Source organism: Sorghum bicolor, chromosome 8 (assembly GCF_000003195.3).
Source record: "Sorghum bicolor cultivar BTx623 chromosome 8, Sorghum_bicolor_NCBIv3, whole genome shotgun sequence".
Lineage (NCBI taxonomy): Eukaryota > Viridiplantae > Streptophyta > Magnoliopsida > Poales > Poaceae > Sorghum > Sorghum bicolor.
The window spans coordinates 26,811-41,652 of NC_012877.2; the positions used below are offsets into that span (position 1 = coordinate 26,811).

The 14,842-nt window shown below is 51.5% G+C and overlaps 1 protein-coding gene across 1 annotated transcript; it reads right to left on the reverse strand.

Annotated features, from left to right (window-relative positions):
* LOC8055389 (exocyst complex component EXO70B1) lies at positions 11,257–13,274 on the reverse strand. Its single transcript, XM_002442590.2, has one exon. The coding sequence runs from the start codon at positions 13,210–13,212 to the stop codon at positions 11,380–11,382; it is 1,833 nt and encodes a 610-aa protein (XP_002442635.1). The 5' UTR covers positions 13,213–13,274; the 3' UTR covers positions 11,257–11,379.

Sequence of the window (14,842 nt, forward strand, 5' to 3'; positions counted from 1 at the left end):
ATTTCTTCCATTTCATCATCCATTAGGGCGTCCGCAATTTCTTCCATTTCATCATCCATTAGGGCGTCCGCAATTTCTTCCATTTCACCATCCATTAGGGCGTCCGCAATGGTACTAGTTACGTAGTTAGTTTACGTGGAGGTGAGAGACAAGAGCAAAGACTATTTTATACATATTTATTTTTTTTATGTATTATTGGACCTATATGTCACTCTCTCAGATTTTTGGACTGCGTAAAATAGATAGGCTATTTGTTCGTCGCTAGTGACTACTATCTCTTACTTTTTACCTATGCACGTTATAATAGCCAGCCAAATAACTAACCGTTGGGGCCCCTATGTCCTTTCAAACAAAGTAGCCTAACTAAGGTCTTGTTTAGTTCGTGAAGGAAAAAATTTCGTGACACTGTGGCATTTTCGTTTGTTTGTGGTAATTATTGTCCAACCATGAACTATCTAGGCTCAAAAGATTCGTCTCACAAATTTCGTCCAAACTTTGCAATTAGTTTTTGTCGACGAAAGCTAGTCGGCAGTCTACCTTGGGGTATGCCCACGGTAGTAGTTTATCGGTAGACGGTGCGCAAACTACGAACTCGATGGTGACGCAAGACACGGACAAGCTTTTTATCCAGGTTCGGCCGCCGAGTTGGCGTAATACCTACGTCCTGCGTCTGGTTGTATTGGATTGTGTTGAGAGATAATCTGTATGATTTGTATGACTTGTCCTCTAGGGGACCCCTGCCCCTCCTGAAGGGACAGAGTTACAAGCAAAGTATCCTATTTGGTACAATATCTTGTAGCCTTGCGGTGCACGCCGACCAGTCGTGCGCCGCACGTCTTCATCTTGTGGGCCGAGCCACCTCTGACGGTGCGGCCCATATAGGCCCACGAGGGTATAGGGGTTTATACCCCCACAGCTAGTCCCCGAGCACCATGTATTGTGATGTAACACGCCGTCTTGAGCTTCTTCGATTAGTGAGGCTTGACGTCTTCAATAAGCACGAAAGTCGCCCAAACAGTTGCAACGGTATTTTGACCAACATAAAAGACAGTTGATCAACATTGACATCGAAGAAGCAGGTTGTTCGAAGAATGCATGGTGCTCTAAATTAAAAAAGATTTCTTTCCTGGTGAAGTGTGCCCACTTTACTTTTTTGTAAGGTATTATTCTCAAAAAAGTATGCATATTCACCGCAAGGTGAAGTGTGCCCACTTAGTCCCCGAGCCTGGTAGTAGTAGACGTAGGCACGTGGTGCCAGGGTCAAAAGAAAAGTCCTCAAAGAAATTCTGTAACTGAGATGCATCGCCAGATGCATCGTACCGATGTAGTCCCCGAGCTTGCTGAAAGGCGAAGTATGAGCCTTGTAGCAAGGTCTAAAAAATTGAAAGTACCAGTCCGTCTGCAGTTGAATAGACTAATCGACCAGTCCCGGGTGTACAAAAGTAGGACAACCAGGCCCCAAGCACCAAGCGCACTCCTTAGAATTCTGCGTTGCTATACTATACGGCCAGTCCCCGAGCATCGAGCGCTCAGTGGTCGGTGCGATATATTAAAGTTCGGAGCTGATAGACTGGGCGACCAGTCCCCGAGCATCAAGTGCTCGGTGGTCGGTGTAGTCCTTGAAGTTCCGAGTCGATAAACTAAACGACCAGTCCCCGAGTGTCAGGTGCTCGGTGGTCGGTACAATCCTTTGCGTCCGAGTTGATAGACTGGTCGACCAGTCCCCGAGCATCAATTGCTCGGTGGTCGGTGCAGTCCCCGGATTGTTGACTCTCTGCCATATTTGTCTTCTTGTTTTTGAAAAAATCTTCCCAGTTAAAGTTGACGTGACGAGACCTTCTGATGGTGTGTCAGATGGATGCATGAAAAGTTGCGCCTGGCAACTGTGCAGCCTCCCTTTGCGTGGTTTGAGAAAAGGAAACCATCAATTGGTACGAAAATTCCGCCGCATTAATTGCCTATAATCATTGAAAAACCGAAATACCGCATCCGCCGCATGGCCCGCCCACTTCCCGAGAATACAGGAAGTGGGGAGGGATGGAGTTGCGGGTTATAAGAGCTGGACAGTTCCGCCCGTACTGCTTACCCTGCCATTGCCATCAAGCCTTTCTCTTTTGCCTCCTTCAATCACCTTCGTCCTCGTAACCCAAGTCCACTTCCTCACCTCCAATGGCGAAGAGCGACTCCAAGAAGAGAGCCGAACTGATGGCCAAGGAGTGGAAGAAGTCCCGCAGCACCACCAAGTCCCTCGGTGACCTCGTCGACATGGGACTCCTGCACAGCTCGGAGCTCGGCGGCTGGAAAGCGCCGGAAGGAGAGAGCTTCCCGGACCCTCGTGCCGGTGAGATCGTCGTGTTTGAAGATTTCATTAAGAGGGGCTTTGGGGTTCCTGTTCATCCTTTTCTTCAAGGTATTCTTTTGTATTATGAGATCGGGATTTGCAATCTGCACCCGAACTCAATTCTCCTCATTTCCACTTTTATCCACCTGTGCGAGGCCTATGTTGGCATAGAGCCGCACTTCGATCTTTTTCGTTATCTTTTCTGCTTGAGGAAGAAAGGAGCGGTTGGAGGCTCCAAGGTTGCAGGTAGAGTATACCTCAACCTTCGTGATGGAATGAAGAATCGCTACCTGCACTGTCCATGGAACACTTCCTTGACCGAATGGTATAGGAAGTGGTTCTACATCAGGGAGGAACCGGGCAGCTCCACGTTCTGCGACGTGGGATACATTCCTGAGAAGAGGCTGAGCTGGACCGACCGCCCGGAGTTCGACGGTCAAGTGGCGGATCTCATGAAGCTGATCGACTGGTCGCGCCTGGACGGGCTTGGCGTGGTCGGCAACTTCATTTGTCGCCGGGTGATGCCCTGCCAGAAGAGGGTGCACTCGGCGTACGAGTATGCCGGAAGCGTGGACCCGACCAGGATGCGGCCGAAGATCTTGGAGAAGGCGGAGGTACAACAGCTGTTGAACGAGCTGTTCAACTTCGCGGACGGAAGCTTCACCCGTGGCAGTGATCGGGTGCAAGCGTTCAAGTTAGGACGACCAGCACCAAAGGTATGTAGCAAATTATTTTGTTTTAGGATTCGTTTATCGTCTGCAACCGACTTATCTTTGTTGCTTTTGCAGATCGGCGAAGTCGACTGGTGCATAGTGTATGTATCACTGGCACCGGGGATGGAGAATCCTGCGGGAGAGGACCCGCCAGAGGAGGACGCTGCTCGGTGTACTTATTACACCAGCAGTGAGGAGGACCAGGCCCGCCCCGCCCCGACCACCGAGGAGATGGTGGCGGGGAAAAGGCCACTGGCAGCGGATCCTTTGCCGGTGCCAACGTTGCCGGCGGAGAGCAGCCAAGCGCCGAAGCGCCGTCGGCTCGTGCGGATTGTTGACGACGACGACGAGGAGGAGGCCGCACCGTCGCTAGTTCGACGACCTCGGAGCCGCCCAGATAGTGCGCCAGCCACTACTGATCGGGTGGCCAGCGACCCTCCTGCACCGCGCGTTGTCGAGATGGGAGCGCAGGTGCCAATTGGCCGGACGAGGAGGAGGTTCACCGCGACCCACCGTCGATCGGACCTGTAAGTGTTTGACTTACGTATTTTGGCATTATTGTGTTTTTTTTTAATTATACTTTTGTTCTTTTAGCGCGGCGTCGGATGTCAACCCTGGCCATGCCGCCGGCCAGGAGACGGGTGAGCCTGCCTGTGCTGCTGAAGACGCGGCTGCAACCGTGCCTGTGAGCACCGAGGAGCCCCCAGCTGCGGCACCGACCACGTCGAGCAGCCCGGCTAGGGCTGAGGGGGCTACAGAGGCACCTCCCCCAAAGAACGCCACAGAAGGGGAGAGGAGAGGCCCGACCCCTCCTCCCGCCGAGGAGAGCGAAGTCCCCACGCCGCCCCGAGCAAGGGCCGCTTCGACTACAGGCTCCCCTGGTCTAGCCCGGGGGCCAGTAATGCCTTCGACTGCTACCGGGGGCAATACGACGGGTGAGGAGGAAACCCAGGCGGCCTCCGACGACGAGGTGGAGGAGATTGAAGGTCGTCCCCGCGATGGCCGCCAACACGTGTATGTGTGGCGCCAACGCGGGGATCACTTCATCGGGCATGAAGAGCTTGCCGAGACCGAGGAGGCCACCAGGGTCGAGCGTGCGGCCAAACGCCTTGTCGACGAAGTCAAGGTAAGCGGTTCTTTGCACTGTCGTACACTCTATGCATTGTTTTGCTTGGTTGTCATATGTTCGTTTTGTAGGGCGCGATGAAAACGGCGAAGTACCGGAAACGGTGCTTCGACCAGATAGAAGGCGTTGTGGCCGAGAACAAGGCCCTGGCCGCAGAGGTAGACCGGCTGCGATCGGAGGTTGGGGAGAAAGTGGCCGAGATGAATGCCCAAGAGGAGCGTCGTCTCGAGCTTACCCGTCGCTTAGCCGACCAGTACCGTCAGCGAGAAGGTTAGTCACGCGCTCCAAGCACCTTCGCGTAGCTGTGTAGTTCGCTTTGCTGACCAGGTTATGACTCACTTAGACCTGGAGGAGGAGGTGACGCGCCTCCGACAGGAGAAGGAGCAGCTCGGCCAAGAGCTTGCTGGAGCGCTGGAGTCCGGGCGCCGAGCAGGAGAGGAGTTGGGTCGTAAGGACCGGGAGCTATCTGGTAATGCGCACCGCCTCGTTATCTGCCGCTTGTCACCCCCATTGTTATTTTTTTTGATATGTCGAAGATAAAAGTCCTGCTTGACTTGCAGTGCTCAAGGTGAACGCCAAAAAGCATCTGGATGAGCTGGCTAAGGACCGGGACTCCTGGAAGGTCAACTGTTGTAAGATCTGGAAGGGAGTATCCCCGGTCCTGGATCTGATCAGTCTCGAGCTCCCGGAGAGCCAGCCCCGCGCGCCGAAGTTGACTCCGGTGGAGAAGGCGCAGCGGGCGTGGGACTGGCTCCAGCAATTTGTAAAGGACGCTGGTGAGTTCGCCGGCGCGCATGTCCTTAGCATGGTGCGCGCCCACTACCCCCTGGTCGACTTGACCAGGCTGGAGAAGGGGTACCCCAAGGAGGTCGGCTCGCAGGAGGCGGACGAGCTTCGGGGTGGTCTGCTGGACTTGTCGTCGATGGTGATCGGCGACATCAATTTGTGCGGAACAGACACTCCCCCCGACCAGCCAGGCTCAGACAGGTCGGCCAGGGAGCTGTCGGGCGCGTCTGTTGCGGGAGATGGGCGGTCGACGCCTGCGGTCTCGACCAGCCAGGCGCCGGTGGCCCCGACCCCTTCGTCCGGGCAGCAGGGCCAAACGGGTGATCAGCCCGAGCAGTTAGGCCGATAGGGTAGTCTGTAGGAGTAGACTAGCGTCTGCCCGTCAGGGTATTTATTGTAAACTTTGTATATATAAAGTTTGTAATAAAGTTTGCTTTTGTCATGACTGTTATTTTGAGCGCTGTACAATTTTCTGAGTGACGTGTCACCGTATTCGACTTTGTAGTCGTTAAGAGCTTCCATTGCAGAAGGTTTGCCAAGAGTTCTGCGTGCAACAAAGTATAGGAAAAAATAGAAAACTTTATTATTGACAATTATAAGATATTTACAAGCGAAAGTTATTAGAACTTATGGGTAAAATCGTCGAAGTTTGTCTATGTGCCAAGAGTTAGGCACGCGTGTCCCGTCTGGGTATGCCAATCTGTAGGACGTGGGTCGTGTGACTTCAGCGACCACGAAGGGTCCTTCCCAGGGAGTGGAGAGCTTGTGCATTCCCTCTTGGCTTGTTCTCCACCTAAGTACCAGGTTGCCGACCACGAAGGAACGGTCCTTGACGTTCCTGTTGTGGTATCGCCTGACTGCCGCGAGATACTTTGCTGTTCGGAGACAGGAATTCAAACGCTTTTCCTCCATGCAGTTGATTTCGAGTTCCGTGCCGTTGTCGGCTGTCGCCTGGTCGAAGTGTTCAATCCTAGGAGATCCGAAGGTTATGTCAGACGGCAGGACTGCCTCAGAGCCGTAGACCATGAAGTAAGGAGATACTCTTGTGTTTCGACTAGTCTGAGTTCGGAGGCCCCAGACCACGGCAGGTAACTCTTTCATCCATCGACCGAGTGCTCTGTCGTTCTCGGTGTACAGCCTTTTCTTTAGGGCGTCGATGATCATTCCGTTTGCGCGTTCAACTTGACCATTGGCCCGTGGATGTGCAACTGACACATATTTTATGACTATGCCCCTGTCATCGCAGAAGTCCCAAAATATGGTGCCAGTAAACTGAGTACCCAGGTCGGTGATTATGCTGTTCGGGATACCGAATCTGTGTATGATCTGGTTGAGGAACTCTACAGCCTTCTCAGAGGTTGCTTTGACCAGAGGCATGTATTCAATCCACTTGGAGAACTTGTCGATTAATACGAAAACAAACTTGAAGTTGCTGGGAGCTGGTTTAAATGGCCCGATCATGTCAAGCCCCCAGCAAGCGAAGGGCCAGGACGCCGGGATGGTTTGAATCTCGTGAGCGGGTACGTGGGTCCTCTTGGCGAAAAACTGGCATCCCTCACAGTGTCGAACCAGTTTTTCTGCGTCGTTGACCGCGGTTGGCCAATAAAAACCTGCTCGGAAGGCTTTTCCGACCAACGTTCTGGATGCGGCATGATTGCCGCAGGATCCAGCATGTATGTCTTCTAGGAGCTTGATACCATCATCTTGGGATATGCATTTGAGCAGTACCTCAGAGCTTGCATTTTTTCGCATGAGTTTGCCGTTGACCAGGATGTAGTTCTTTGACCGTCGAATGAGACGCTCGTTCTCTGTTTTGTCCTGAAAGCCTGTCCCGTCTGTTATATACTTGATGAACGGGGTACGCCAGTCATGACCACCGGTTGTCGGAGTGGCATCGTCTATGAGCATTGCCTCAGTGGGTTGCTTGTCGACCAGGGAAGAGCCTACGCTGGGCTCGTGGATGTCCTGGACGAAAATACCCCGCGGGATCTGGGCCCGAGATGATCTTAACTTTGACAACGCATCTGCTGCCTGGTTCTTATCCCGGACCACGTGGATGTACTCTATGCCGTAGAAGTTGGTTTCCCATTTGCGGATTTCTTTGCAGTAGAGATCCATCTTTTCGTGGGTTGCGTCCCACTCCTTGTTGAGCTGATTGATAACCAAAGCAGAGTCGCCATAGACATAGAGGCGTTTGACTCCCAGCTCAACGGCTAGCCTTATGCCGTGCAGGCACGCTTCGTATTCGGCGACATTGTTTGACGCCGGAAAGAGGATCCTAAAGACGTAACGCAGTTTGTCCTTGTTAGGCGACACGAACAGTATCCCAGCGCCGGCACCGTTGATGTTCAAGGACCCGTCAAAGAACATTGACCAGTGGTCGGAGACATCGGGAACGGGAGGCTCGTTGAGATCCGTCCACTCAGCAATGAAATCGACCAAGGCCTGAGACTTAACTGTGGTGCGGCTCTGGAACTCCAGGGAAAATGGGCATAACTCCATTGCCCATTTTACAATTCTGCCGTTGGCATCTTTATTGCGCAGAATGTCTCCGAGAGGGAAACTGGTGGTCACCAAGACTCGATGGCCGTCGAAGTAATGTTTCAGCTTTCTTGACGTTATTAGGATAGCGTATATGAGCTTCTGTATCTGTGGGTACCTAGCCTTGGACTCGTTTAAGACCTCACTTATGAAGTAAACGGGTCTCTAGACTTTATAGGCATGACCTGGTTCATCTCGCTCGACTACTATTGCTGTGGAAACAACCCTGTCGGTTGCAGCAATGTAAAGTAGTAGGTCTTCATCGGGCTGGGGCGCTGTAAGGACAGGTGACGAAGTGAGAAAATTCTTGAGCTGAGTGAATGCGGCGTCGGCTTTCTCTGTCCAAGAAAATTTTTCTGACGCTTTCAAGAGTTTGAAGAAAGGGAGGCCTTTTTCTCCTAGTCTTGAGATGAAGCGACTGAGGGTGGCCATACATCCGGTAAGCTTCTGAATATCCTTGACATTCTTGGGTGGCCGCATGTCGAGTACTGCTTTTACTTTTGAAGGGCTTGGTCGTATGCCGTCACGACTGACAACGTTGCCGAGCAGTAAACCAGAAGGAACACCAAAAATGCATTTTTTGGGGTTAAGCTTCCACTTGTACCTATTAAGCGCCTTAAAAGTTCGGTCTAAGTTGTCGATTAGGGTGCTCGCGTCCCTTGTTTTTACGACCACGTCGTCTACATAGGCCTCGACGAGGTCATCACGAATCTCGTCGTGGAGGCATTGCTGGATAGCCCGTTGATAAATGGCTCCGGCATTTTTGAGTCCGAAGGACATGGTCGTGTAGCAGTATGCGCCAAAGGGAGTAATGAAGGATGTTTTTATCTGATCGTCTTCCTTTAGCGAGATCTGGTGATAACCAGAATAGCAATCTAGAAAAGAGAGGAGTTCGCATCCGGCCGTTGAGTCGACCACCTCGTCGATGCGAGGGGGACCAAAAGGATCTTTAGGACAGTGTTTATTGAGATCAGTGTAATCAACGCACATTCTCCATTCATTATTCTTTTTGCGTACAAGAACCGGATTGGCGAGCCAGTCGGGATGATACACTTCTTTTATGAATCCGGCTGCTAGAAGCCGTGTTATTTCTGTCCTAATAGCCTCCTTTTTGTCACGAGCGAACTGTCGCAGCTTTTGCTTGATTGGTCTTGCGGTCTTCGAGACATTTAAGGAGTGCTCGATCAGGTTTCGTGGGACACCGGGCATGTCTGCGGGTTTCCATGCGAAAACGCTCACGTTATCCCTTAGAAACCTGACGAGTGCGTCTTCCTATTTTGGATCCAGATTGGCCCCGATGAGGGCCGTCTTCTCGGGGCTGCCGTCGACCAGCTGTACTTCCCTGTACTCCTTGGATTTAGAATTCTTCCTGGCTGTCTCCTGCTCGGGTAGTCGAAGCTGGTCGGGGGGCAGCTGCGCGGCTTGGGTTGCTGTTTCTGCCATGCGGATTGAGAGGTCTATTGCTTCGATGATCTTGAAGCTCTCTTCTTCGCAGGTATACGCGGTGTAGACGTTGCCTCTGACGGTTAGGACACCCTTCTCCGTAGGCATCTTAAGGACCAGGTACGAGTAGTGCGGGACTGCCATGAATTTGGTCAGTGATGGTCGGTCCAGTATAGCGTGGTAGGTCCCGTCGAAGTCCGCGACCACGAAGTTGATGAACTCTGTCCGAAAGTGGTCGGGTGTGCCAAATTGGACAGGCAATGTTATCTGTCCGAGGGGCACTGAGCTCTGACCTGGCAAAACCCCCCAGAATTGGGCATCGTAGGGTTTTAGTTGTGCAGGTGATATCTTGAGAGCAGGCAGGCTGTTGCGGAAGAGAATGTCGATGGAGCTTCCCCCGTCCACGAGCACGCGCTCGAATCTGATGCTGTTGATGCAAGGGTCCAGGATCAGAGGGAAACGACCTGGCTCTGGGATAGCGGCCCACTGGTCCTTCCTGCTGAATGAGATCTCCCTGTGCGACCACGGAGGAAATTTTGGGTCTGCGATCAGCCCGTCCGTGCTGTCTATGTTGGGGCAGGCTCTCTTTAGTAGCTTTCTTTCTCGCTTAGATTCGATGGAGACCTTGCCCCCGAAGATGGAGTGGACCATGTCAGTGGGGCTGACGTATTGGTGTCGGGGGTCCCTATCTTGGTCCTCATCCTCGTCTTCGCGGTCGTGCCCGTCTCGCTTGCCGTTTTTCTTAGCGGGGTCGTCTTGGGCGGCCCGCCGTGTATAGATGCTTTTGAGGACGCGACACTCTTCCATGGTATGATTAGACTTTGGATGTAGTTGGCATGGTCCCTTCAACGTTTTGTTGTAGTCTTCTTGGTAGTCCCGCTGGCCGTTAGGACGTTTGACCGTATTTACTTCGTGGTCGTAGTCACGGAGGCGCTTTCCTCTGAAATCGTCGCGGTTGTCGCGCCGCCGATCCCAACCTTCTCTGTGATCGCGGTTGTCGGGGCGGCGGTTGTTCCTGTTGTCGTATCGACCGCGACCGTCATCTCGCCGGGGAGGCTGGTCGGGACCTCTCGCATCGTCTCGGATTAGTTTTTCTGCGTCGTCGGCGTCGGCATAATTTTTAGCTGTGGCGAGGAGCTCCGCCACCGTTGTTGGCCGTTTACGCAACAGCTTGTTCCCTACCTGACGCGCCACTGTCGACGAAAGCTAGTCGGCAGTCTACCTTGGGGTATGCCCACGGTAGTAGTTTATCGGTAGACGGTGCGCAAACTACGAACTCGATGGTGACGCAAGACACGGACAAGCTTTTTATCCAGGTTCGGCCGCCGAGTTGGCGTAATACCTACGTCTTGCGTCTGGTTGTATTGGATTGTGTTGAGAGATAATCTGTATGATTTGTATGACTTGTCCTCTAGGGGACCCCTGCCCCTCCTTATATATCCTGAAGGGACAGAGTTACAAGCAAAGTATTCTGTTTGGTACAATATCTTGTAGCCTTGCGGTGCACGCCGACCAGTCGTGCACCGCACGTCTTCATCTTGTGGGCCGAGCCACCTCTGACGGTGCGGCCCATATAGGCCCACGAGGGTATAGGGGTTTATACCCCCACAGTTTTTATTTTCGTTTATATTTAATACTTCATGCATGCGTCTAAAGATTTGATGTGACGGAAAATCTTGAGAATTTTTAGGTTTTTTGGTAGAAGTAAACAAGGCCTAATCCATCATCAGCTTTTTTTTAAAAAAAAAACTATTCTGCTAAGTTGGAGCTAGTGACCATTCACTCTTTTTTTGGTATTATTACGTACCATTGAGCTCCATCATTTGTGGAGGACAACTATTCTGCTTAACCAAAAGAAAACTTAATTTTCATGTTACAGGTGGGTGATACATATGTAGTCCAATGTGATCAAATGAGACACTTACTCAGCTTGAATTAATAATTAATGTTATTGCTAAGGGCACTCACAATGCAGACTCTATCATAGAGTCTAAAGTTATTTATTACCTCGAACAATGTGGACTTGGAGTCTTATTTTTTCTACATCTTTCTTTAATAAATATCAATGTTTTAAATAGCGGGCTAAGACGTTTAGCGGTTCATGTCTAAAACAGCTAATAGCGGAGCTAAATCGGGCTATAGCCGAATATAACGGCTAAATTGTACATGAACACAAATAGCGGCACTCTGCCTCAAAAGGCTATAGCGGGCTATAGCGGCAGCTATAGCGGGATATTTAAAACTATGATAAATATGCTGTCACATCAGCAAAATATCATAAATAATATGTAATTAAGTGTCTTGGACTCTGTGATAAAGTCTTGCATTGTGTATGCCCTAATGCTGCCCAAAGTTAACAACATGTGATTGGGGGAAAACGAAAAGGAATGATACAATACAATGAATTCTCTATATTTATATATATTCAGTTAGGTACATGCTGATGATTTCTCGATCTGTGAGGCGAACAGCTGCTGCGGTCTCCTTGGTTTTGTGTTTGATTTTGGATCCTGAAGATGGCGTTGCAGCGGCTCTGCCACCGCGGTCTGATGCCATGGACCGCCAAATAGTGCGGCGATCATGGTGACCACGTCGCCCGGCGTCAGCCGCACTGCAGCGCCGTACCGCCGGTAGAACATCCTGTACTTGGGCACCACCGCCGCTGTGGCCGCCGCCCTCAACGCCGCGCCCATCACCTCGTCCGCCGCCACCCACTGATCCTGCATGCCCACCGCTTCCAACACCGCCGCCTCCACAACCTCAGGCGGCTCCTGCGGCATGGCGGACATCACCTTGCTCCACGCCGCGCGCACGTACACATCCACGTGCGCCCGTGCCTTGGCGCTCTGCACCTCCGCCCACTCCTCCCCAAGGACCCCCTGCAGCCTGCCGCTGCCGGCCACCTTGTTGGCCACGTACTTGCTGTTGTTCGCCAGGAAGAGGTAGCTCAGCGCCACCTCCTTGTAGCACCCGGCCTTGGCGTCCAGCTTGCCCAGCAGAACCGACACCAGCCGGTGGATCGGGCGGTAGCTGTAGCTGTAAAACGACGACATGCTCGACGACGAAGACGAATAATGTTCCGGCGAAACAACGTTGCCGGAGGCGACAACCGAAACTGACTCCGCGCCTGCTGCATCAGCTTGCTCGTAGATAAGAGCAAGGCCCTCCTGGTAGTCGGCGAGGAAGACGAGGTAGTTCATCACGTAGCGGGTCAGTGGGTGCACGGCGCCTCCGGCCACGGTGGCCTTGGACGGCTCCTTGTGGATTGCCGCCTCGAAGCTGCTCAGGGTCGCACGCGCAGCCTCGCCGACCTTGGCGACCACAGCGGCGGCCCTGGTGGCGACCTCGGCGTTGTCCCCAAAAACGGACAAGAGCGCCGGCAGGACCTCGGTGAGCGCGTCATGGACGTCGAGCACCCGGAACAGGCGCTCAGGGGCGCGCCTTGCTCTTGCCACCGCGGCCTCCGCGACGGCGAGGACGCTCATGGCCTGGTCGTTTGCGATGGCCGCGAACACGGCCTCACCAACAGCCGCGTCGTCGCGGGCAAAGACCGTGTCGCAGAGGTCTTTCTCCCCGGTGAAGAGGGAGGTGAAGGCGACGGTGGCGGTGGCGATCCACGACGGTATGATCTTGCCGTCGATCTGCTCCCAGGTGAGCTTGTGGAAGAGCGACGACGAAGAGTTGCTACCACTAGCAGTAGCAGCTGGAGGTGAGAAGCCGAGCAGACGCTGCAGATTGGTGGCCAGAGCCGTGCGACGGTGGGACTTGAAGATGGAAATGCACTCCTTGCCGTAGCCGGCGGCCATCATGGCCTTAGCGACTGCGCGTAATATACTGCTGCTGCTGGCACCGGCCGCTTGTTGTTGGCTTTCGTCGTGCTTGTCGAGTAGGAACTGGAGCTCGCGTTGGAGCCTGCGCATAGCGGTCTGGAGCAGCGCCTGCGCCTGGACGAGGCCGTGGCCGCTCTGGGAGCTGGGGTTGGTGGTGTCGGCGGCGAAGAAGAGCATGGCTCGGTGGAGCTCGGCGGCGGCGCGCAGGAAGCCATGGGCCTCCTCCTCCTCCGCTTGACCGGCGGCGTCGTGGAGGAAGAGGGAGCATGGTACGTCGGGGTGCCACTTTTTGACGAGCGCGGCAGCATCAGCAACGCTCTCCTCGACAAGCGTGGAGGAGAGCGTGCGGCGGTGGTGCGGCGGCGGAGGGAGGGCATGGCGTTGGCGTGGCGGCGAGCGCGATGGGGAGGAGGAGGAGAAGGCGCGAGGCATCGGTGGACACGGACCCGGCCGGCGACCCAGCTGCAACAACAGGCGAAGGCGATCGACGGCTCCTCGATCGATCGCTCCTAGGCTCCCTCTATTTGCCAAGAATGATAGCGTGTGTACGACAAAAATCAAAAAAATATATACACATGGGGATTGCAGCCTGCCCAGCACATTTTGCTTGTCCTGATCGTGTCTCCGTCAGTTTGCATTGTTTGACCCGGTACGCACTGCTCTTTAATTTTTTTTCATACCACTGACAGTGCTATGCTAGCTGCCATTACACTGACCTAGCTAGTCAGAGCTAGTCTCCGCTTAATTCTTAATCGTGGCACGATCAATTCAAAGTTAGTATGGTTGCCTGTATTGAACTTTACCACCTGTCACGTTGAATATTTAGACACATGCTATCGGACCTAGCTGCAACAACAGTCAGATTGTCGACCCAAGTCAGTGTTGTTATTAATAGACTGACTATGAAGAAATATGTAATTCTTGTTTGCATTATCAATAATATTATATTTTATACAAGTAATTAGCTACTAAAAACTTTTCACTTTGTGTGCTTTGTCAATACCAAAAACAACTTATGTTTGTGAGTTACGCTGAGAGATTAATCAACAATCAATTTGTTAACACCTTGGCTTCAAGCAGAGAAGTAAAAAAAATATACATTTCCTAAAGAAAAAGGTCTAATGTACAACGATTATCTTTGCAAAGCATTGCCCATGAGGCAACACAAAAGGATGCTCCCTTTGTCAATTGGACATAGAAGTTGAAGGTGGAAGAGAGGGAGGTTCAACAATCAGCAGTGGGACAGACAGGGTTGTGTGTTGATTTGGGTGGGGAGTGTCTATGCAATGTGATCATTTTGTTAGCAATCAAACCCCATGTTTGGTTAGTTGAGCTTGCTTGTTCTTTAGTGAGATAGATATGTTAGATTGATTGTGTATGTGTCATGGTACAGTCGAGAAAAAAATATATGTCGGTTCGATTCTTTAGACAAAGCTAATTTCAATAGGTTGTGTGTGTGCGAAGATAGGGTACCAACATATAATGAACTAATTAACAATTTTCATGTTCCGGTGATGTTTTCCTTTTGAAGTAAACTAGGAAGGATCCCCACTTTAATTATTATCCCACAAAAAATAGACCTCTAAATGAAGAGGCCCAAAGGGAATTCAATTTTTTTATGAATTTTGTAGCATTAAATTAGATTCTGTATTATTAAATGGATATATATTTTCAAATAATATTTTGATAATTTTTTTAAAAAGATTTCTATACTTATTTTAATAATCTAATTGATTGCCTCGAATATCGTGAAAGTCTAATTTATCTTTGTTGTCACCTACGTGGCGCCATGTAAGACGACTATCATATGCTAAATCATTGGAAACCATTTTTAAAACCACTCACAAAGGTTTTAAGAGTTGGGGAGTCTAAACATCCTGTTTCCTAAAAATGATTTTTAGTGGAAGTTTCCCAAATAAGTGGAAAATCGAACTCATGTAATAATGTATTAGTTGACCATTTTTTTTTATTTGAGAAACGTATTAGTTGACGAGACGGAGTTTTTCCCAAAACAAAATGTACCTAATGGGCCTGGCCTGCTTCCTCCTACTCCTAGTGGTTG

Coding starts and splice junctions, on each gene's coding strand:
- LOC8055389 (XM_002442590.2), bottom strand. CDS start 13,212: ATGCCTCGCGCCTTCTCCTCCTCCTCCCCATCGCGCTCGCCGCCACGC.